Genomic DNA, 22,698 nt, shown 5'->3' with positions numbered 1-22,698 from the left:
CCTGAGGTTTTTGTTGTTTTGTCTCCACAGGTTTTGGTATCAGGGTGATGCTGGCCTCGTATATGAGTTAGGGAGGAGTCCCTCCTCCTTAATTTTTTTGGAAAAGCTTCAGTAGGAATGGTGCTAACTCTTCTATGTATACCTGGTAGAGTTCGGCTGTGAATCCGTTTTGTCCTGGGCTTTTTTTTGGTTGGTAGGCTATTTATTACTGATTCAATTTCAGAGCTCATTTTCTATCTCGTCGGGGATTCAGTTTCTTCCTGGTTCAGTCTTGGGAGAGTGTATATGTTCAGGAATTTATCCATTCCTTCCAGATTTTCTAGTTTGTGTCCATAGAGGTGTTCATATTTCTGTGGTGTCAGTGATAATATCTTCTTTGTTGTTTCTAATTGTGTTTACTTGGATCTTCTCTCTTCTTTATTAGTCTTGCCAACTGTCTATCAAATAGATATTAATGTTTTTTTCAAAACACCAACTCTTGGATTTGTTGATTTTTCGAATGGCTTTTTGTGTGTCAGTCTCCAGTTCAGCTCTGATTTTGGTTATTTCTTGTCTTCCAGGTTTGGGGTTGATTTGCTCTTCATTCTCTAGTTCTTTTAGTTGTGATGTTATTTTGTGAATTGAGGTCTTTCTAACTTTTTGATGTAGGTGTTTAGTGCTGTAAATTTCTCTCTCAATCTCTTAATTTCTCTCTTAATCTCTATGTTACAGAGATTCTGGTATGTTTCTTTGTTTTCATTAGTTTCGAAGAACTTCTTGATTTTTGCTTTAATTTCATTACTTGCCAAAAAGTCATTCAGGAGCAGGTTATTTAATTTCCGTGTAATCGTATGGCTTTGAGCGATTTTCTTGGTATTGATTGCTAATTTTATTATGCTGTTGTCCAAGAAAGTGGTTATTATTTTAGTTCTTTTGCATTTGCTGAAGATTGTTTTGTGTCTAATTGTGTGGTTGATTTTAGAGTATATGCCATGAGGTGATGAGAAGAATGTATATTCTGTTGTTTTTGGGTAGAAAATTCTGTAGATGTCTATCAGGTCCATTTGATCCAGTGCTGAGATTAGGTCCTAAGTATTTTTGTTAATTTTCTGCCTCAATGATCTAATACTGTCATGGAGTGTTGAATTCTCCCACCATTATTGTGTGGGAGTCTAAGTCTCTTTGAAGGTCTCTAAGCACTTGCTTTATGAATCTGGGTGCTCTTGTGTTGGGTGCATATATATTTAGGATAGTTAGGTCTTGTTGAATTGAACCTTTTACCATTATGTAATACCCTTGTCTTTTTTTTTTTTTTTTTTTTTTTTTTTTTTAATCTTTGTTGGTTTAAAGTCTGCTTTGTCTGATTTAGGATTGCAACTGCTGTTGCAATTTTTCATTTGCTTGGTAGATTTTTCTCTATCCCTTTATTTTGAGCCTATGGATGTAATTGCGTGTGAGATGAGTCTCTTGGCATACCATTGAGTCTTGGTTCTTTATCCACCTTGCCAATCTGTGCCTTGTAATTGGGACATTTAGCCAATTTACAGTAAAGGTTAGTATTGATGTATGGATTTGATCCTGTCATGATAGCAGCTGGTTATCATGCAGGCTTATTTGTATGGTTGCTTTACAGTGTCTCACTGGTCTGTGTACTTAAGTATATTTTTGTAGTGACTGGTCTTTCCTTTCTATATTTAGTGCTTCCTTCAAGAGCTCTTATAAGACAGGTCTAGTGATGACAAATTCCCTCAGCATTTGCTTGTCTGAAAAAGATTGTATTTTTCCATCACTTATGAAGCTTAGTTTGGCCAGATATGAATTTCTTGGTTGGAATTTCTTTTCTTTAAGAATGTTGAGGCCAGGCGAGGTGGCTCCTACCTGTAATCCTAGCACTTTGGGAGGCTGAGGTGGGAGGATCACTTGAGGTCAAGAGTTTGAGACCAGCCTGGCCAACATAGGAAAACCCCATCTCTACTAAAAATACAAAATTAGCTGGGTGTGGTGGCATATGCCTGTAATCCCAGTTACTTGGGAGGCTGAGGCAGGAGAATCTCTTGAACCTGGGAGGCAGAGGTGGCAGTAAGCCGAGATCGCGCCACTGTACTCCAGCCTGGGCAACAGTGAGACTCTGTCTCAGAAAAAAAAAAAAAAAAAATAGAGGAAAAAGAATGAAAAGGAATGAACACAAACCCTGAGAAATATGGGATTAGGTAAAGAAATAGAATCTACAACTCTGCCTCAGCCTTCCGAGTAGCTGGGATTACAGGCATGCGCCACCACACCTGGCTAATTTTTTTTTATTTTATTTTTAGTAGAGATGGGATTTCAACATGGTGGCCAGGCTTGTCTCAAACTCCTGACTTCAAGTGATCCACCCATCTCAGCCTCCCAAAGTGTTTTTTTCTCTATTCTTGTCTTACTGTCTTACTCAGAAAGCCAACCTTCAAGCTCTGTGATTCTTTCCACAGCTTGGTCTGCTTTGCAATTAATTTTAAGAATTGCATTATGAAATTACTGCAGTGTGTTTTTCTACTCTTTCAGGTTGGTTACTTTCTTTTTTATGCTGGCTATTCTTGTCTGTCAGCTGCTGTATCGTTTTATTGTGCTTCCTTGCTCCCTTGGATTGGGTTTCAATGTATTCCTGCTTCTTGATGATCTTCATTCCTATCCATTTTCTGATTTCTGTTTCTGTAATTCCAGCCATTTCAGCCCAATTCAGAACGCTTGCTGGAGAGTTAGTGCAGTCATTCGGAAAAAGAAGGCACTCTGGCTTTTTGAGTTGTCAGAGTTCTTGCACTGGTTCTTTCTTATCTTTGGGCTGATGGTCCTTCAGTCTTTGAAGTTGCTGTCCTTTGCATGTTTTTTGTTGTTGTTGTTATGTTTTTTTTAATCCTATTTGATGACCTTGAGGGTTTGGTTGTGGTATAAAGCGGGTTTAGTCAACTGGCTTCATTTCTGGAAGATTTTAGGGAGCCAAGGCTCAGCTCATAACTCCTGGACTGCCTGTTCTGGGGGGCTGGTATGAGCCTCAACTTTGTTCTCTGGCTCCTTCAGGCTAGGAACTGATTGCGCTGGGTAGGGGCCAAGGTACTCCAGGGCCACTGGTTACTACAATCCAACGGGTGGTGCCAGCCAGAGCGTTTCATTAGGATGATGGCAGTAGGATCCATCCTCAGTTGCACATGCCAGCAGCAGCAGCAGCAGCATAACGGGATGCACACTTGTCCACTGTGGCAGGATGCTAGCAGGTCTGGGATGCCGGCCTTTGTGTGGGCCTTCACAGCAGCAGCAGAGGCAGCACGGCTGACTGGTGGGGTGCGGGGGCCTTGTTAGTGATGTGCGTGCGTGCCATGGCACTGGTGGTAGTATAAGCATAGGGGCATGGCGCTGATGGACACAGAACTGTGTGTGCCCTCTGTGCAGGTGGAGGTAGCCACTTAGGGCAGGGGAAGGTCCACTGTTCTTCATGCCTAGTTTCACTCCCAGGGCAATGTTGGCACAGGAGCTCCAAATGCAACGGCAGTAATGCAGGGGTAATGGGGGCAGAATGCACTCACACCAGCAGCAGTGGCAGGGCAGGGTGAATGTGCACTAGTGGGACTGGGGAGGCAAGATCTGCCTATGCACACACGTTGGCAAAGCAGTGTTGGGGGGTGGCCATGGGCCCAGGGAAAGCTGCCAGTATGGGAAGGGAGCAGGTGAGCTGGCACGTGTCCACAAGCCGGACTGCTGTGCTGGAACTCACTACCAGTTAGGCACAGTCCCCCAGCACAGGAGCTATGATGCAGGCTCCCCAGGACACCCAAGGCTGCACTGCAAGCAGGCACAGCCAGGTTGGGGCCCCAGGAGAGGCCAGATGGACTGGCCCCATCTGATCTTCAAGACAGCCCTGTAGACTTGAGGTCTGACAGTTTCCTTAGTAGGGATAAAGTCTCCTATAAAGCAAGTCAGCAAGTTAAGCCTAGAGGGATAGGTGCCCCTGGCCATATTCCACTACAGATGCTCAAACACCAAACACTCTGGACTCTGCATTGGCTAGAATACGGCCCCTAACACTTCTCCAAGCAGCCCTCTGTGCCAACTCACGTGTCCATAGTGGTGGAGGAATCTCCTCCTGCCAGGATTCCAGAGGCCTGTTGCAGTAGCTGGTTGTTTTTTGCCAGTTCAAGTCACTGTTCCCCTGGTGCCATATCCCCATGCACGGGTCCCTCCCAGCTTCCTCCCCTTCAGCCCAGCTTCTGTGTCTTTCCTCTGTCCACCCTTAGTTTCTTCCCTCTAAATATCTGTTAGGAGAGGACCAGTCGTCCTGGTCCCTTGGTGGCAGCTGTTCCACCAGGCTGCGTCTAGTCGGCCATCTTGCCCAGCTCTTGCATTTACACTATCTATGATTTCAATCTAGTAAGGCCTGAGATTCCAATATCAGTTCCCTCAAAGAGAATATAATCAACAAAGCAGTTTAAATTTCTCTACCCAAATTAGAACAGAGGAAGAAAAAAGGCTGAAAAAATGAAGAGTCAAAGCTGGCCCGTGGAGTAATGTCATTTAGACTAATATGCACATAACTGGAATCCTAGAAAGAGGGAAAGGGGAACAGAAAATATTTAAATGACTAAAAGTCTTTTATATTTAATTAAACATATAAACCCACAGAGCCAAGAAGCTTAATGAACCTCTGGCAGGGAAAACATAAAATTAGAGCAAGGCACACGTAACAGTGAAATTGCTGGAAACCAATGATAAAGAGAAAATTTTTTTAAAGAGAAGGTATTATTTAAAAGGGAAGAAAATATTATTTAGAAGGGAAGAAAGATCAGAATGTCTACTGATTTCTCATCAGAAATATTGCAAGCCAAAAGATGTTTTTTGGAGCAACATCTTTAAAGTCCTGGAAAAAAAATGTTAACCTATAATTCTATATTCAGGAAAAATACCGTTCAATAAATTAAGGTTAAATTAAGACATTTTCAGAAAAAAAATCTGATAAATGCCATCAGCAAGTCTGTACTACAAGAAATGTTAAAGGAAGTTCTTTAGGCTGAAGGAAAATTATTTCAGATATAAACTCAGACCTACAAAACTGAATAAGGAGGATTACAAATGGTAAATTTTTTTTAATTTTTAAAAAGATAATTGACCATTTATAGCAAAAATGATGTTTAGGAGTTTATAACATATGGAAGTAAAATATATGAAATAAGACAACAGGGGGATATAGTAGTAAGAATCTTACATTTAGTAGTATATCTTTTGATAGTAACTTCTGATAAACTGAGGGTGAATATTTTAAACTCTAGAGCAGCCACCAAGAAATAAAACAAGCCAGTAGAGCCATAAAGTGTAATACTAAAATACTTAGTTAATCCAAAAGAGGCCAGAGAAAGAGGAAAACAGGAACAGAAACAGATAGAAAAAGTAGAAAACAAATCAAAAGATGGTACACTTAAATCCAGTCGTACCAGTAAATATATGTGGTCTTATTCTAAATAAAGATAGACTGGATTTAAAAAGGAAAATGCAGCCAGGTGCAGTGACTCATGCCTGTAATCCCAGCAATTTTGAAGGCCGAGGGGGTCAGATCACAAGGTCAGGAGTTCGAGACCAGCCTGGCAATATGGTGAAACCCCATCTCTACTAAAAATACAAAAAAAATTAGCTGGGCATGGTGGCATGCGCCTGTAGTCCCAGCTACTCGGGAGGCTGAGGCAGGAGAATCACTTGAACCTGGGAGACAGAGGTTGCAGTGAGCCGAGATAGACCCCCTGCACTCCAGCCTGGGTGACAGAGCAAACCCTGTCTCAAAAAAAAAAAAAAAAAAAAAAAAAAAAGCAAAATGCAACTATATGCTTACTACAAGAAATCCATTTTGAATGTAAAGACATAGGTTAACAGTAATAAAAAGATGGAAAAGGATATAACATAACATGCAAACCCTCCTGAGCAAGCTGTAGTGGCCATATGAATATTATATAAAGTATACTTTAAGACAGGGGGTGTTGCCAGTGAGAAAGAAGTACAATTCATCATGATTAAAGGATCAATTCATCCAGAAGACATAATCCTCAGTATTATGGACCTACTGACAGGTCTTCCAAATATATAAAGAAAAAACTGACAGAATTGAAAGAGAAATACACAAATCTACAACTGTAGTTGGAGATTTCACCACTTCCTTCTGGGTAATTTATAGAGCAACTTGAACAATACTGTCAACCAACTTTACGTAATTGACATTTATACAACATCTGCAGCAGCATACATCTTTTCAAGTGCATTTGGAACATTTACCAAGATAAACCATATGCTGGGCCTTAAAACAAGTCTCAATAAATACTAAAGCATTGAAATAAAATAATATGTTATCTGATATAATTAAATTAGAAAAGAAGAAGATTTCTGAAAAATTTCCAAGTATTTAGAAATTAAACAACATTTCTAAATCCAGTAGGTCAAGAAATTACAAAGGAAATTAGAAAACATGTTAAGCGGAATGAAAATGAGAACATACCACGAAACTTGTGGGATGCAGCTAACCTGTGGGATAAGAAGGACTTATGGAGAAATTTATAGATTTAAATGCTTATATGTATAAAAGAAAGTTTAAGATCAATGATCACAGTTTCTACTTTATGAACTGAGGAAAAGAAAGCAAATTAAGCCCAAAGTAGTTAGAAAGATGCAAATAAGAAAGACTGTTATCAGTGAATTAGAAACAAATAACTAGGTATCTATATAGTGGAAAAAATTTAATCTTACCTCACAGTGTACACAAAAATTAATTCCAAATGAATCATAGACCAAAATATAAAACTCCAGACTTTCTATAAGACTACATTGGAAAACCTCTTCATGACCTTGAAGTTGGTCATGATTTCTTAGGATACAAACAGCAGTTACCATAAGAGAAAAATTTGCTGAATTGGATTTAAACTTTTAAATCTGCTTTTGTTAATATGTCATTTAAAAAATGAAAAAGGTTATGGATAGCAAGAAAATATTTTCAAAACATATTCTATCAAAAGACTTTTATTCAGACATTGTTTTATTAAGAACACCACACAACTCGACAATCTGATTTTTTTCTTTTCTTTTCTTTTCTTTTTTTTTGAGACGGACTCTCTGTAATCCAGACTGGAGTGCAGTGGCGCGATCTCGGCTCACTGCAACCTCCACCTCCCGAGTTCAAGCGATTCTCCTGCCTCAGCCTCCCGAGTAGCTGGGATTACAGACATGCGTCACCATGCCCAGCTAATTTTTGTGTTTTTAGTAGAGTCGGGGTTTCACCATATTGGCCAGGCTGGTCTCAAACTCCCGACCTCAGGTGATCCACCCGCCTCGGCCTCCCAAAGTGCTGGGATTATAAGCATGAGCCACCATGCCCGGCTGACAATCCAATTTTTTAAAACTGATAAGAGGATCGGCGCGGTGGCTCACGCCTGTAATCCCAGCACTTTAGGAGGCCGAGGCGGGCGGATCACGAGGTCAGGGGATTGAGACCATCCTGGCTAACATGGTGAAACTCCGTCTCTACTAAAATACAAAAAATTAGCCGGGCGTGGTGGCGGGCGCCTGTAGTCCCAGCTACTCAGGAGGCTGAGGCAGGAGAATGGCGTGAACCCGGGAGGTGGAGCTTGCAGTGAGCCGAGATTGTGCCACTGCACTCCAGCCTGGGCGGTAGAGCGAGACTCTGTCTCAAAAAAAAAAAACTGATAAGAGTTTTGGACACTTCAAAAAAGAAAATATGTTAATACCCAATAGGCACATGAAAAGGTGCTTGACATCAGTAGTCATTAGGGAAATTAAAATCACAATGAGATACTGCTCCCACTAGAACAGCTAAGATTAAAAAGACCTTCAATACCCTTTGTTGGTGAAGATGTGGAGGAGCTTGAATTCATGCTAATATGTTGTTGGGAATACAAAATGATATAGCCACTTGGAAAACTGTTTGACAATGTCATATAAAGTTAAATATACATTTATCATATGACCACCAATTCTACTCCTACTATTTTACCCAAGAGAAAGGAAAACCTGTTTCCACACAGACATACACACAAATGTTCATAGCATTTTTATTCATAATAACAAATCTGGAAAAATCCAAGTGTCTCTCAGTAGGCTAATGGGTAAATACATTGTAGTATATCCACAAATGAAATGCTACTTAGTAATGAAGATGAATGACCTGTTGGATCATTCAGCAGGTCATACGGAAACCATGAGTGCCCTCAAAAACATGCTGTGAAAGAAGCCAATAGAGAAAATCAGTGAAGCCAGAAGCTGGTTCTTTGAAAAGATTAATAAAATTGATAAAACTAGTCTGAGCAAGAAAAAATAATAAATCACTAATAGTAGAAATAAAATGATGGCATCAATACAAATCTTACAGATATTAAAAGCATAATAAGGGAAGAATAACTTTGTGCAAAGAAATTTGCTTAGATGAATAGGACAAATTTAAATACTCTTCATTAGCATAGACAAAAATTTTTAACAAAAGTTCAGTCCAACAATATAAATACAACATATAAATATAATACATTAAGACTAAATAAGGTTCATCCCAGGAATGCAAGGTTGGGTTAACATTAGAAAATCAATTTAAGTACTTCACCGTATTGCAAAATAAATGAGAAAAACTAAAGTGGGAAGACTTAACTACTGGTTTCAAGACTTAATATAAAACTACAGTAATTAAGACAATGTGATGATGGCTTAAGGGTAGGACAGAGAGTCCAGAAATAGACTTGATTTTTGTCAAAGATGCCAAGATAATTGTATGGGAAAAGAATAGTCTTTTCAACAGATTGTGCTAGAACAACTAAATATATAAAAGGGAAAAAATAATCTTCCTTACCCCACACCATATACAAAAGAGTATGTATTGTATGGCCCTATTTATATGAACTATTAGGAAACAAATCTCATTTACAGAGATTAAAAGCAAATCTGTGGTTGCCTACCGCCAGAAATGGAATTGTTTTGTTAGCAAAAAAATGGAAGTCTTTTATGTAGTTTAGTTGTCCTTAAAGTCCATCATACAAATGAGCTTCGGTTCTTGTCTTAATAGAACTTAAGATATAGTACAGAGCAGGAAACAGAACTTTGGAGCCCAGCAAATGTGAACATGAATCCCTTACCAGTCACTCCTAGCTCTGTGGATGTATATCATCCCAGTGAGCCATGTATGCATAAACTATAGGTAGATAATGATGCCTGTTTCCCAGAGTAGTTGTGAAGATTCAATGAACTAATATATATAAAACAGCTGGCTGAAATACCTTCTACATAGTAGGCATTAAAATGATAGTAGGGAATAATAAGAGTAGTGTTATGCCCAGCATATTTAAATTACTTACATTGTATTTTTAAAAGTTTAGTTAGAAATGCCTTTTTTCACTTAGAAATATTTTCAGAAATTTGCAGGGGTTCGAAGCAGTAGAAGAAAAAGGAAGAAATCTAGATTAAACTTATCCCAGCATGCTGTGTATACAAACTGTCTTCTGAACATGCCTGTGCGTTTCATCTCCATGCTTTAGATTCATGCCATATCTCTAGCCATGAATGTCCTGTACTTTCCATCTCTCCAGAGTTTACCTGTCTTACTCACCTACTGATATGTTCAAGATTATTTTCTTCTGTGACATTCCTCCATGTTCTGACCTGTTATTTATATATCTAACCTGTTATTATTTATCTTTATTGATAGTTTGGCACTTATCTGCTGGCTTTATTGATAGTCCCCTTTTCAGATGTCTTTATGTCCTTTTTACTTATGGCAGTAACACTGTCATATTTCCTGGCAACCAAAGAGATTAAGAATTACATAACTTGAAGTCAGACCTGGGTTTGAATTCTGGTTTGCCATTTACTAGCTGTATGACTGTAGGCAAACTACTTACCCTCTCCTAGCCTCAATTTTCTCACCTATAAATGGAAATAACTTCATTATTTTAAAAATTAAATGAAAATATTTGAAAGTACCTGATACATGTAGGTATTAAATAGCCATGCTATTTTGATGAATTAATGAATATTGACCTTTACTTCAGTTTCCAGGAATACGGATCTGCTGGAACAGCCCATGCTGATAGTGAATATGAAAGAAGAATGATGTCTGTATATAATCATGTCTTGGAGGAGGTAGAATCACTCAATCGGAAATATACGCCTGTTTCTTATATGGCAAGTGGCATTTGTTTTATTGAGCTTTTATTGTACGAATGTGGGTTTTTCATACATCTATGGCGCTTACTAAATCTGTGAGTTCAACAAATTAACCTTTCTGTGTCTGTTCCCTTATCTATAAAACAGGGTTAATACCGACGTCACAGCATAGTAGTGGGGAGTAAATGAGATAATCCATGAAAGCACTTACCACATCTCTAGCTGCTACAGAATGCAAATAAAACTTTTTTCTTTTTTTAACAATTTAACTGAAGTACAATAATTCTCAACCCAGGCTACACATTAGAATCACTTGAGGGCTTTTTAAAGAATACATGAATATACAGGCCTCACTCCTGACCAGTTAACTCTGAATTTCTGGAATTGGGGCCCAGGCATTAGTAGTTTTACATGCACTCAGGTGATTCTGTCATGCTGCCATGGTTGGGAGAACCACTGGCCAATTGAAACAGGAAGAACTGGGCTTGTTGTCTGACTGGCAATGAATCATTTCCTACCAGGTGGTGACAGTAATGTCTTTCAGTACACTCTTCAGCCTTTAGCCTGCTGAATTTCTGCTGCCTTTGGCACTTCCTAAGAAGTTCTCAGAGTGCTCACCCTTTATTAAATCTTCTCCCCTGATTTACCAGTCACAGGACAGGCTGACACATTCTCACCCAAATTTTCTCCTCCCTGTCTGACCATTCCCCAGTGACTCTGCTCAGGTTTTATAACAGATGCCATAGGCTTGGTGCCTTAAACAACAGACATTTATTTCTCACAGTTCTGGAGGCAGGGAAGTCCAGGATCAAGGTGCCAGCAGATTTGGTTCCTGGTGAGGGCTTTCTTCCTGGCCCTGGTGGCAGCCACCTTCTCACTGTGTCTTCACATGGTGGGGAGAGATTGAGAGCTCGGGTCACTCTTCCTCTTCTGGGAGAACACTCATCCCAGCCGGGTGCAGTGGCTCACGCCTGTAATCCCAGCACTTTGGAGGGCGAGGTGGGCAGATCACGAGGTCAGGAGTTTGAGACCAGCCTAACTAACATGGTGAAACCCTGTGTCTATTAAAAATGCAAAAATTAGCTGGGCATGGTGGCGCATACCTGTAATCCCAGCTACTCAGGAGGCTGAGGCAGGAAAATCACTTGAATCAGGTGTCAGAGGTTGCAGTGAACCGAGATCGTGCCACTGCACTCCAGCCCGGACAACAGAGCGAGGACTCTGTCTCAAAAAAAAGAAAAAGAACACAGGAACACTCATCCCATCATGGGGCCCACCTCCAAATGCCATGACCTTGGGGTTACAGCTTCCACAGATGAATTTGGGGGAACACAAACATTCAGTCCATAATTCCCAGCCTTTGAATTTTACCCCTTGGAGAGTTTCTCTTCTGCTTCTCTTCTCATTCTGTACTTTCTTGCTTTATCAAGTATTTTAGAATAAATAGGATGTGTCATTAAAGAGTTAGGTTAGAGCTAAAGATGGGCAATTCCCTTGACATACTGCTTTCCATGTAAAATTGTCAATAGTATTTACTGAATCGAATTGACAGCTGTTTGACAGTGACATTGTTTGCTGAGAGAGTGTAAAGACAATCTTTGAAAGAAATACACACATCTGTGTGAGACAGTGGTTATTTTCATATTCCTCTAGGCTCCATCCTAAAAAATGAAATAGATGATAAACAGAAACTTGATTTTGATGGAATTGAATATAATGGAATGGGAATTTTCTGCCCAGCAGAAGACAGTACAGAAAAAAGGGCCTTAGGCTCCTTCAGAACTAAGTTCAAATTCTGGCATTGCCACTCAGCAGTTCTGTGACTTTAGTCACATTACTTAACATCCTTTTATATGAAGTAGAAAACATGCCTGCGTCATAGGATTACTGTGAGGTTTAAATGAAATAATGCTTATTGCCTAGCACAGTACTGTCATATAAGGAGTGGTTAATAAAACATTTCCCAGTCGGGCATGGTGGCTCATGCCTGTAATCCCAGCACTTTGGGAGGCCAAGGTGGGCGGATCACCTGAGGTCAGGAGTTCAAGACCAGCCTGTCCAACATGGTGAAACCCCATCTGTACTAAAACTACAAAAATTAGCAGGGCATGATGGCAAGCGCCGGTAATCCCAGCTACTTGGGAGGCTGAGGCAAGAGAATTGCTTGAACCCGGGAGGTGGAGGTTGCAGTGAGTCGAGATCACGCCATTGCACTCCAACCTGGGTGACAAGAGTGAAACTTCATCTCAAATAAATAAATAAATAAATTATCTTTTTCTGTATTTCTAAATTGTATTTTATAGATTTGTTACTGTCTGAGCCTCCAGATTCAGTTCAACCATGCCCAGCTAATTTTTTGTATTTTTAGTAGAGACAGGGTTTCACCGTGTTAGCCAGGGTGGTCTCGATCTCCTGACCTTGTGATCCACCTGCCTCAGCCTCCCAAAGTGCTGGGATTACAGGTGTGAGCCACCGCACCCCGCTGAAAGAAAGATTTTATAAACAAATAAACACAATACAGTGTATGTGCATTAATAGAATTCTGCACAACGTAGAGATGTAGTACAAAAAAGAGTAGTTCACGTCAAAAGATAGGGAAAATGGATTGGTGGTGCAGTTGAGAGGGAAGATGTATTTGTATATGAGTTTTCCAGACAGATAAGAAAGGATTGGGAATCTCAGGCAGAAAACATGTTCAAAAGCAGAGGCATGAAATAGCATGGTGTCTTCTAGGAACAGTTTGTTATTACTGCAATGTAACGTACAGGCTAGGGATTAGAGAGATGAAATCAGAGAGGTAGCCAGCGGCCAGGTGACAGAAGGCTTTGAACACAATATTAAGGAGTTTGGACTTTGTCCTTAAGCACTGGGGGGCTTCTTAGAAATTGTAAATGGGTGGGAGAGAGAAGTGCTTAATATAGATTGTATATTATCATCTAGAAGCAAAACAGGAAATGGCTGATAGGGTGTGAAATTAGAGGAAAGAATGAGTACAAGGCTTTTTCAGTAATCCAAAGTAAGGAACAAATTACTAAAATGGCAGTAGGAATGAGAAAAAAAGATATATATGAGAGATACTTGGTGAAAATATTTTCAAGGTTGAGTGTTGTTTTTTTTTGTTTTGTTTTGTTTTGTTTTTTTGAAACGGAGTCTCGCTCTGTCGCCCAGGCTGGAGTGCAGTGGCACGATCTCCGCTCACTACAAGCTCCGCCGCCTCCCGGGTTCACACCATTCTCCTGCCTTAGCCTCCCCAGTAGCTGGGACTACAGGTGCCCGCCACCACGCCCAGCTAATTTTTTGTGTGTTTTTAGTAGAGACAGGGTTTCACTGTGTTCGCCAGGATAGTCTCGATCTCCTGACCTCATGATCTGCCCGCCTTGGCCTCCAAAGTGCTGGGATTACAGGCGTGAGCCACCGCACCCGGCCCTTTTTTTTTTTTTAAAGTAGACATGAGATGATGGAGGCATGCCTTCCAGGTTTCCAGCTTCAGTGATCACTTACACAACTGATTGATCCTTTACTGATAGAATATAGAGAGGTGATAGAAGATGAAGATTTTATTTTCAAACATGTTGCTGTCTTTAGGCAGTTGGATAGTAAATACGTTGGAGTTGGAAGAAAGATGGGCTGGGATGCATATAAGGTCATCTGCACATAGAAAGTCTTAAAGTCATGGGAGTGGGGAGAATTGCCTATGAAAAACATGGATTGAGAAGAGAAGATGACAAAGAGAGTATCAGCATTTAAGGAACACACAAAAGAAGAGACTCTTCAGACAGAAGATGGTGAAAGGAGGAATCAGAAATAAGGGTATGGACTATTAGATGGAATTTCATGGAAGGAAAAGCATTATCAGGTGCCACAGAAATATCAGAAAATACACTGAGAAGTATCCTTTGGATTGACAATTAAGAGAGCGTTGGCCAGGCGCGGTGCCTCCTGCCCGCAATCCCAGCACTTTGGGAGGCCAATGCGGGCGGATCACGAGGTCAGGAGTTTGAGATCAGCCTGACCAACATGGTGAAACCCTGTCTCTACTAAAAATACAAAAGTTAGCCGGGGGTGGTGGCACGTGCCTGTAATCCCAGCTACTCGGGAGGCTGATGCAGGAGAATGGCATGAACCCAGGAGGCAGAGCTTGCAGTGAGCCGAGATCGCACCACTGCACTCCAGCCTGGGTAACAGAGTCTCAAAAAAAAAAAAAAAAAAAAAAAAAAAAAATTAACGTCTTTCTGATTATGATATGTAATTTACATCTCCAGACATCTTAATAGTGGTCTGCTAATATACCTATGGAGGTCAATACCCAAGGGACTGTTGACCTCAGAGGCACTCCACGCTTTTCCAAGGGGGTATTGCAAAATCTGCACCATTCTTTTAAAAGGCAAAATGGTGACTTTCTGCCTGAAAACAGCCTGAAGTCCCTTGTGGTCCTCTGAGTCCACCCTTCAAAGATGTTTCTCTCCTTAAACACTAGCGTGGCATCAGAGGTCCACCAAAGGTGGATGTCCCTGCAAATACTTTCCAAATTACTTGTGGGGAGTTGATTAATGCTATTTTAACAGTTGAATCTGAAAAAATAGAACCAATGTCTTTAAATCTGTGCTGTAATTATCTCAGGTAATAGACCTGGCATTTGTACTATGAGTCTATTGGGCACAAAATGTTCAACTGCCTGAATCCAATAAGGAATGGATTTTTCTGGCTTTTAGCCTTAACACCCAACTTAAAAAAAGAAAAAAAAAAATGTTTACAGCATGCGCAACTAGGTGACATTCTGCTTGAAAGCAGGAGCTTAGAGGGACGGACAGCATACCACATGGTGCATGCAGCAGTTTTCAACCTGTGGTGTTGGGTTTCAATCAGGCTGGTGGGAAAAATATTAGAGATAGTTATAGAAATAGACACAAATCTTCTTGGAAGGCCGGGAAGTTTGTATAACTTCGGTAATAGATCTGACTGAAGGCGACCTGATCCCTTTACCTTTAGTTAAACAAATTAAAATAGTAATAAAGAAAGGCAGAGTAGTTTACCTAGCTAGCTTTTTTACTCATGTAAAGACTAACCTTTGATGTACCATGGGTGCTTAAGTACCTTTTACTCAGAAGTCCACAATGTCAATTTCCCTCTAATGGTGTTGACTCAAGCTTTTGTTAATTAATCTTACTGAATAAATGCGAGTCTGACTAGCTGATAAGGGACCAGTCACAACTGTTAACAGGACTCAGCAGGAGCCTGTAAGCGGCTGGGACCCTCAGCTGGACTGGCAGAGCAGAATATCTGGGTGTCAGTGTACTTTATTCATCTGTTGCTGAATCGGGTCTGCAGGAACAGACCCCCCGCAGCTAGTGCCCCCTCGAAAGGAGTGCTGCCTCACTGTTGTGCCTTAGGAGGCCACTGAGACCGGAGTAGACTGAGGAAGGGATAGTGGACCAAGCAGGAATGGTTCTGGTTCACCTAAAGTTAAAGGTGTTCTTATGATACTTTCAGTTTTCTTCTATTAAGTTGGCAAATCATTGGTGATATAGAAGAAAATCACTGAAGAGTCAGGCAACCTAGATTCTAGCCCCAGCTTGTTCTGTTACCTATCTGTGTGACCTGTGTCATCAGCAAAATTGAAGATTAGACTGGGTAATCTTTAAAATATCGTTGAACTCTTAAATTCTGATTTTATGACCACTTTCATTAAGGCTCAAAATATTCTCTGCAGTGTTTCTGTACCTCTGCAGTCATGCTGGGATTTTCAAAACTCAGTTAAGCAGTTTTGAGAAATAAGGTATTTTATTAGAGTTTCAGGATTCCCCGACTATATAGTCCTCTTTCATCTGAATTCGACTAAGTTTCCACCATTGCTTACTCTGAGGACCAGTGGCCATAGAGACAAAGAAGCCACCTAATGAAAGAATGAGCCAGCTCAAAGCCAAAGTCCTGCAAAATGCTCGGGCTTCTTTACCATACTGTTTATCATACTTTGCCATGTGATAGTTACTCTGTATTTTAGTATCTAATATATTTGTTTAATAATACACTGATATTTCTGAGTGCTGTAGAAATGTGGAATTTTCCTATTGCTTGGCCTTGAGGACTGTGGATTTTCTCATTTCTGTCACTTATATTTTATTGAATATACTTCATAATAAAGTAAAAATCTGTAATTGTGATTCATGACATGAATGATTTAGTATGTATGCACAGTTCCTGGATGTGATGCCTAGTTCTTGATTGGTATGTACATTTGTAATTATATGGGCATTTGTAGTTCTATACTGAATGTACCACTTGTTGATGAAATTTGAAAATTTATTTTTATTTGATTGAGTTTCTTTTTTTCCCCTAGCATACAGCATGCCTCTGCAATGCCATCATTGCTTTGCTGAAAGTTCCCCTTTCTTTCCAGAGATATTTTTTCCAGAAACTACAGTCTACCAGCATCAAGGTAATACAGGAAGAATACTAAGGTTAATATAGGTTTTAAAACCAGGTGTCTTCTGAAGATTATGTAGTACATAGCTACACTTCAGTGTGTTACCTTTGGTTTATTGGTTTTTTTGGTTTGTTTTGTTTTTTGAGACAGAGTCTCGCCCTGTCGCCTGGGCTGGAGTATAGTGGTATGATCTTGGCTCACCGCAACCTCTAGGTTCAAGCAATTCTCCTGCCTCAGCCTCCCGAGGAGCTGGGATTACAGGCATCCGCCACCACACCCAGCTAATTTTTGTATTTTTGGTAAAGATGGGGTTGCACCATGTTGGCCAGGCTGGTCAGGAACTCCTGACCTCAAGTGATCCACCCACCTCTGCCTCCCAAAGTGCTCGGATTACAGGCATGAGCCTGGCCTACCTTTGGTTTTGATAAAACCTAGTTGTAAGCCATTTCTCTCCTTTATCAAGGGGTTGGATGAAAGGAATGGATTTGAGAGTTAAACTCTCTCCCTTTTTAATTGTCAGTGCCAAATGCTATGAGACAGGCATTTGGGTAACTGGAGCTCTGTTGTTTGCCTCTTACCTCCAGGAATAAATTAGTGATATAACACAGTAGCCTGCAAGGATCTTGAGCTGAGTCTATTCAGACCCAACTTAGAATGAATCAGGTCCAGTAAAGTGTCACCAGTTCTACTTCCAAAGTACTTCTGCCTTTCAGTAACATATTTTGAGGGGCTAACCAGTGAGTAGAATCAGTATTTTGAAATATTTAAGCCACTCACAATTCAAAAGCTATTTTTGATTCAAAAAATGAAATTGTTGGAAAAGGGAGAAAATTGTCACTTCTAAGAGATTTCCTGGATTATCCCTGTTAGTTAATGTCTTCAGTAAACTTTTACATCCATGCAGATGCTTTTGATTGCAAATAACAAAGCATTCCATTTCAAAATGACTGGAATAATGAGAAAGACTGACGATCTAGATAAGAAGTCCTAAAGTAGGATGTCTCCAGGGTTGATTAGTTTAGTAGTTCAACAGCATTATCAGAAAGACTCAAATTTCTTCCATCTTTTCATTTAGCAAGACTTGAGCTTTCTTTAATTGATGCATATTTGGGATTTTAATGCATTTTGAAGAAAACTAATGAGAGGTAAAATTGTCATTTGGTTCATTTGTGGATATTGACTTTTTTATAGCACAGTGACTTCGCTGTGTAGATAATCCTGGAACTTTAAGTTCATTTACATTTGAATTTAGTTTACTTAAATTTACCTAAGACCAAAGAGACAGCAGCACTTAGGTAATGAAAATTGATATAATGCATTTCCCTACTAGAAGTGGTTCATTGTCGAAGAAATGCCTCACCACAAAAATTGGGAGAACAGTGCCTTTGCTTTTCTCTAGTTCTGTATCATCCTCAAGTAGAACTGAGGTTTGAGATGAAAACCACAGTGATATTTAGAAGGAGGCACTTTAAAGGTACATCTGTCTTTTCCCAGCACAGTCAGGTCATGTGGGGGTAGGGGAGTGCACAATCGAATCTGTTAACCTGTAACCAGTGATTAGCACAGACATGTTTGTCAGAAGGAAGCTTGCTCTTGGTTGTTGGCATTTATTTGAGTGTTGGCATTCCAGCTTGCTCTGTCACCATCGCCCCGGAACCCTGCAGAGCCCATTGCTGTCCAGAATAACCAGCAGCTGGCGCTAAAGGTAGAGGGAGTGGTTCAGCACGGATCTAAACCAGGACTCTTTCGCAAAATTCAGTCTGTCTGTCTGAATGTTTCTTCCACACTGCAGAGTAAATCCGGACAAGACTACAAGGTAATTTAGGAAAGAGGCAGAATTGTGATACAGATTTTATATAAGCTCATTGATGGAAGTTTTCCAGTGTTTTTCATGGTTAAACAGATTGCAGTTATACCTCCAAAGGGATCAGATGGACATAAATTGAAAGCCCACATTGGGGCTGGAAGGGGTTGATAAACACTTCTTTTTTCTCTCCCTGAACCAGTTAATAGGGACGAAGCATCCAGGCAAAGATCAAAATATGAGTTTTATTACTGTTAGAGCTGTGGGAAAACCTAACTCCGATGCCTGACAGCAAGGACTTTCTAACCTTAGACCCCTGAATTGGATTTTTTCACCCAGCCTCAGTCAGTACATATGGGAGCCTGCCCCTATAAAATTTATGGCAGGGCACAGAGAAATCGGGTGCCCAAAGCAGAAGAGAAAGAGCAAGGGCTTACCTTCCCATGTCTGGTTCCTGCCCAGAAACTCACCCATCAGCAAGACTCACCTCCTCCCTCCTCCCCGCTAGGCCAGGAAATTAATCTAATGAAAGGCCCCTCGCACATCAAGAGGTCCCTTCAAATGTCAGAAGTTGAAAAACAAGTGTCTCCCTAACCCACCCAATCCCTCCCCACAAAAAAATACACATCTATTTAGTTTTCTCCATTTTAAGTAAATTTTATCATTTAAAAAAAGTATATAGCATTTCTATAAAATGATCAGATAAAGTAAAATCTTTTTTTAAGAGTGTAACCCTAGGGATTTGCTGCCTTGAGAGCTCAGGATATAGGTAAGTAATAACCTGAATCAGGCTTACATTGTTAGCCAGAGCTAAGATACTGAATCTGTACCCATGAAATGCCAGTGTTCCAAATAAAGAATGTTCCTTGCTTTAGACATTTATTTCCAATTCCTTGGTGGTTTAGCCACAGTAAATGGAGCAAGGGACCAAGTCCACAGTTGTAGCAGCAAAGTTATTCAGATGCCCAGATTGGCTGTGTTTAGGTTTATTGTGGCATAGCATGGAAGGCGGGTTATCAGTGAAGGTATAAAAAGAGAGCATTTTGTTATCTTTGGTGGTTTTAGGTTAAAAAGCCAATGGAAGGTCTAGTTCTAAACTATTATTACTTTCTTAAGCCATTACTACTTTCTTAACTATGGCAAGTTCCTCTCACTTTGGCACTCTGACATGGCTCAGCCTTCATTCTCCTCTTTTCCTCTGTTTTGACTTCTGTGCCATACTGCATGGTACCTTATGTAGCCACTCAATAATTCGTGAATGATGAAAAAATTATTTACTATATTTAGAGTATAGCTGTTAAAATTGGGTATCTCCTGTCACAGAAGGTTGTAATGAGAATTTGCACAATTTATCCTTGTCTGCAGCTCTCTCTTCACTTTGAAACAGTAGTAACCATAATTCTCTTTGTTCCTTGCATATAATTTCTTCTATTAAGAAAACGACATTTAAACCTAGAAGCTATGGTCTTCTGCTTATTGACTTACCTCTCAAGAGGCATTGATTAAAGTCAGGAAGCTGATATAATAAGCCGTGCAATAACATGATTACTTTGCCATGTTATTCACAGTGAGTTTGCAGCTTAAAATGCAGCCATCCGTTCAGGGTAATCAGGTTCCCTAGGCCTATTTCTGGTCCTTCTAAGGAAGTTCTTTGGTAGGCATATTCTTTAGGGAAATAAAAACTGTACAAAGGCTAAAGGTGAAAAAGTACCTGTACTATAAATAATTCTAAGACCTTGAATTGGTTGGTGAGGTCAGTTCATTAATGTTACAGGTAAATGTCTCTAGAAAAGTGACATGATAACTGCTCCTTGAGACACAAAGCTGCAGGGCACATTTATATAATTAATTACACCACAGAAACACACACATAAACCTAGAGCAATTTGGTCAAATACACATTAAGATCACCTTTATTTGCATTCTCAGGAGAAATCTATCTCTTAACATGTTTCATCTTGGGTACAGGTAAGAGTACGTCAGCAGGTTTTATTCTGGTCTTTGAAGAACAAAAGCATGAATGTCTGGCTAAATGAATGAGCCTGTAAATCTGTGTTTTATAACATACTGTACTTCCAGTCTGAACAAGACACTGATTATTAAATGAGCAATGTACAAATTGTTCAGTTAATTTATTAAAGGAGTAAGGAATCACTACATTAAGTAATAAAAATCAGACCAACTGGTTGTGGGGGAACCTAACTTAAATTTGCTTAGTGTTTTGTTCCTTTTCAGTCTCTTAGATTTTAAACTCTCTGGAGCAGGTGATTTCATCCTATTTCTTCAGAATATCTCTTCACAGTCTCAAGGAAGATAGGGATTTAGAGATGGGGTTGAATAAGCAAGGAAGAAAGCCCAGCATGTGAAGGGGCTGTAAACAGCCCTGGGAGCTCATTCTACTCAAGGATAGCGAGGAGCATCGCTTAATAGTTCAGAGTGTAGGCCCTGGAGGTAGCCTGCCTGTGTTCAGATTCCTACTCCATTCACTAATCATGTGACTTTGGAGAAATTACTTCACCTGTCTGCCTCAGACTCCTCATGTGTGAAGCAAGGATGATAGCAGTACCTACTTTTTGGTTGTCTGCATAGTCTAAATAAGCTCTTAGACCAGGGCCTAACTCATAGTAAGTACTGAATAAATGTCAGCCATTGTTGTTGTTTAACAATTGTTTCATTCCAGATACCCATTGACAACATGACCAATGAGATGGAGCAAAGGGTTGAACCTCATAATGATTACTTCAGTACTCAATTTCTGTTGAACTTTGCTATCCTTGGAACACACAACATTACAGTGGAATCTTCTGTGAAAGATGCCAATGGTATAGTATGGAAGACTGGTCCCAGAACTACCATATTTGTAAAATCCCTGGAAGACCCTTATTCCCAGCAAATTCGCTTACAACAGCAGCAAGCCCAGCAGCCATTACAGCAGCAGCAGCAGCGCAATGCCTACACACGGTTTTAACCATGGGATGAATGCACTGCAGACTTTCAAGAGATCAATCAAATTGCCAGAAACAGTTTGCTTTTTCATATGGAATATGTATGAAAGTTACAGTGTAGTTCATTTATTCATTGATTTTTGTAATGTAATATTCTGGAAAATTTTGTTTTCTTAAAATTTTGTCTGAAAATAATTGGGCTCCTGGCCAGAAGACTGTTTTGTTTTGTCATTACTGTTTTTTCTGTTGCCGAGCTTTTTCTTCTTCTTTCAAGAATAGTCACATGTTGAGATCATTGAATTGATAAATTTGACCGCTACTCTTCCAAAATACATCGTTTGCTGCCTGGCTTAGACCTAGGATTCTGAGCTGTTCATTGGGAAGTTCTGACCAGTTACTACAAGGTTTATCCATGGTAGCAGAACCTGAGTCCTTCTGTAGATGGACTTGAAAGTGCTCCCTATAACATCCAGCCTTCTGGATTATGAAAGCCCACTGTCTAGCAGTACTGAAACATCCTGCTGTATTGTTTCAACCACATATCTATCTATCTCTTCCTGGGCTAAAGCAATCCTAATTTATTATTTTCATATTTATTGAAACAAAGAGCAGCTAGCAATTTCATAGAAAATTAAAGATTTGTTTTTTCTAATGTGTCTGCAACTGTGTATAATACAGACATTTCACATTATTTCCAAAAGTGAAAAAAATCACTCATTTAATATCTTTAATGTTTTAAGTTAGAAGGGGTGGATCTTTTTTCCTTTGGTTGGTGATTGGTTTGGTTTCTACTTGATGAGTTATGCTAGACTTGATTGTTTAGAGAGAACAGTCTCTTTATAACACAGGCTCAGTTTGTTGAGATGCTCAGGGAACAGAGTTTTCTGGTTAGCCAGAAAACCCCTTTTTTTTTCCTATTTTAATACTGGTTGAAAACCATGATAAAATAGACTTTCTTAACACAGTATGCTAAATATAACTTAACTGCTTTTTGATTGGGGATCATTTAGGGCTTCAGGGTCACGATTTCTAAACATCAGGGATCATACAGTTGCAGATATTGATGCTATAAGTAATTTGGCCGGATGCAGCTCCTAAGGTAATGCAGGGTACTTTCCCTGGAATTTCCTTTTTAAATAAATATCTCAGTTTCTTTGCTTGTGTTTTGCCTTTTTCTCTTATATGTCAACATTAATTCAAAGGAGAATGGAGTCTGAGTTAAAAAATAAAAAGTTTTTTTGTTTTTTGTTTTTTCTTGTCATGTGGCCTCAGGGACTGAGAAGTGAATCACAACTTGGGTCTCTCCAAGATTGCTTGCTTTCATGAGCACAACCCATTGTGCTGCTAACAGCCAGAACATGCTCATAAAATGTGTACAG

At 39.8% G+C, this 22,698-nt stretch overlaps 1 protein-coding gene across 3 annotated transcripts in view; it reads left to right on the top strand.

Moving 5' to 3' along the window:
* INTS7 (integrator complex subunit 7) overlaps positions 1-22,482 on the top strand; it is a 99,674-nt gene extending 77,192 nt beyond the window's left edge. For all 3 annotated transcript variants that reach the window (XM_017853042.1, XM_017853041.1, XM_017853043.1), the window contains 4 exons: positions 10,032-10,164; positions 16,484-16,582; positions 18,201-18,386; positions 21,055-22,482. In XM_017853042.1, the coding sequence (XP_017708531.1) occupies positions 10,032-10,164; positions 16,484-16,582; positions 18,201-18,386; positions 21,055-21,342 (706 nt within the window). In that variant the 3' untranslated portion in view covers positions 21,343-22,482. The remainder of the gene's footprint in view (positions 1-10,031; positions 10,165-16,483; positions 16,583-18,200; positions 18,387-21,054) is intronic.
* Positions 22,483-22,698: the final 216 nt, after the last annotated feature.

This window comes from Rhinopithecus bieti, unplaced genomic scaffold, assembly GCF_001698545.2.
Source record: "Rhinopithecus bieti isolate Rb0 unplaced genomic scaffold, ASM169854v2 scaffold_35166, whole genome shotgun sequence".
Classification (NCBI taxonomy): Eukaryota; Metazoa; Chordata; class Mammalia; order Primates; family Cercopithecidae; genus Rhinopithecus; species Rhinopithecus bieti.
The sequence above is the reverse complement of the archived record's forward strand: the minus strand, read 5'-3'. Positions and strand labels throughout refer to the sequence as shown.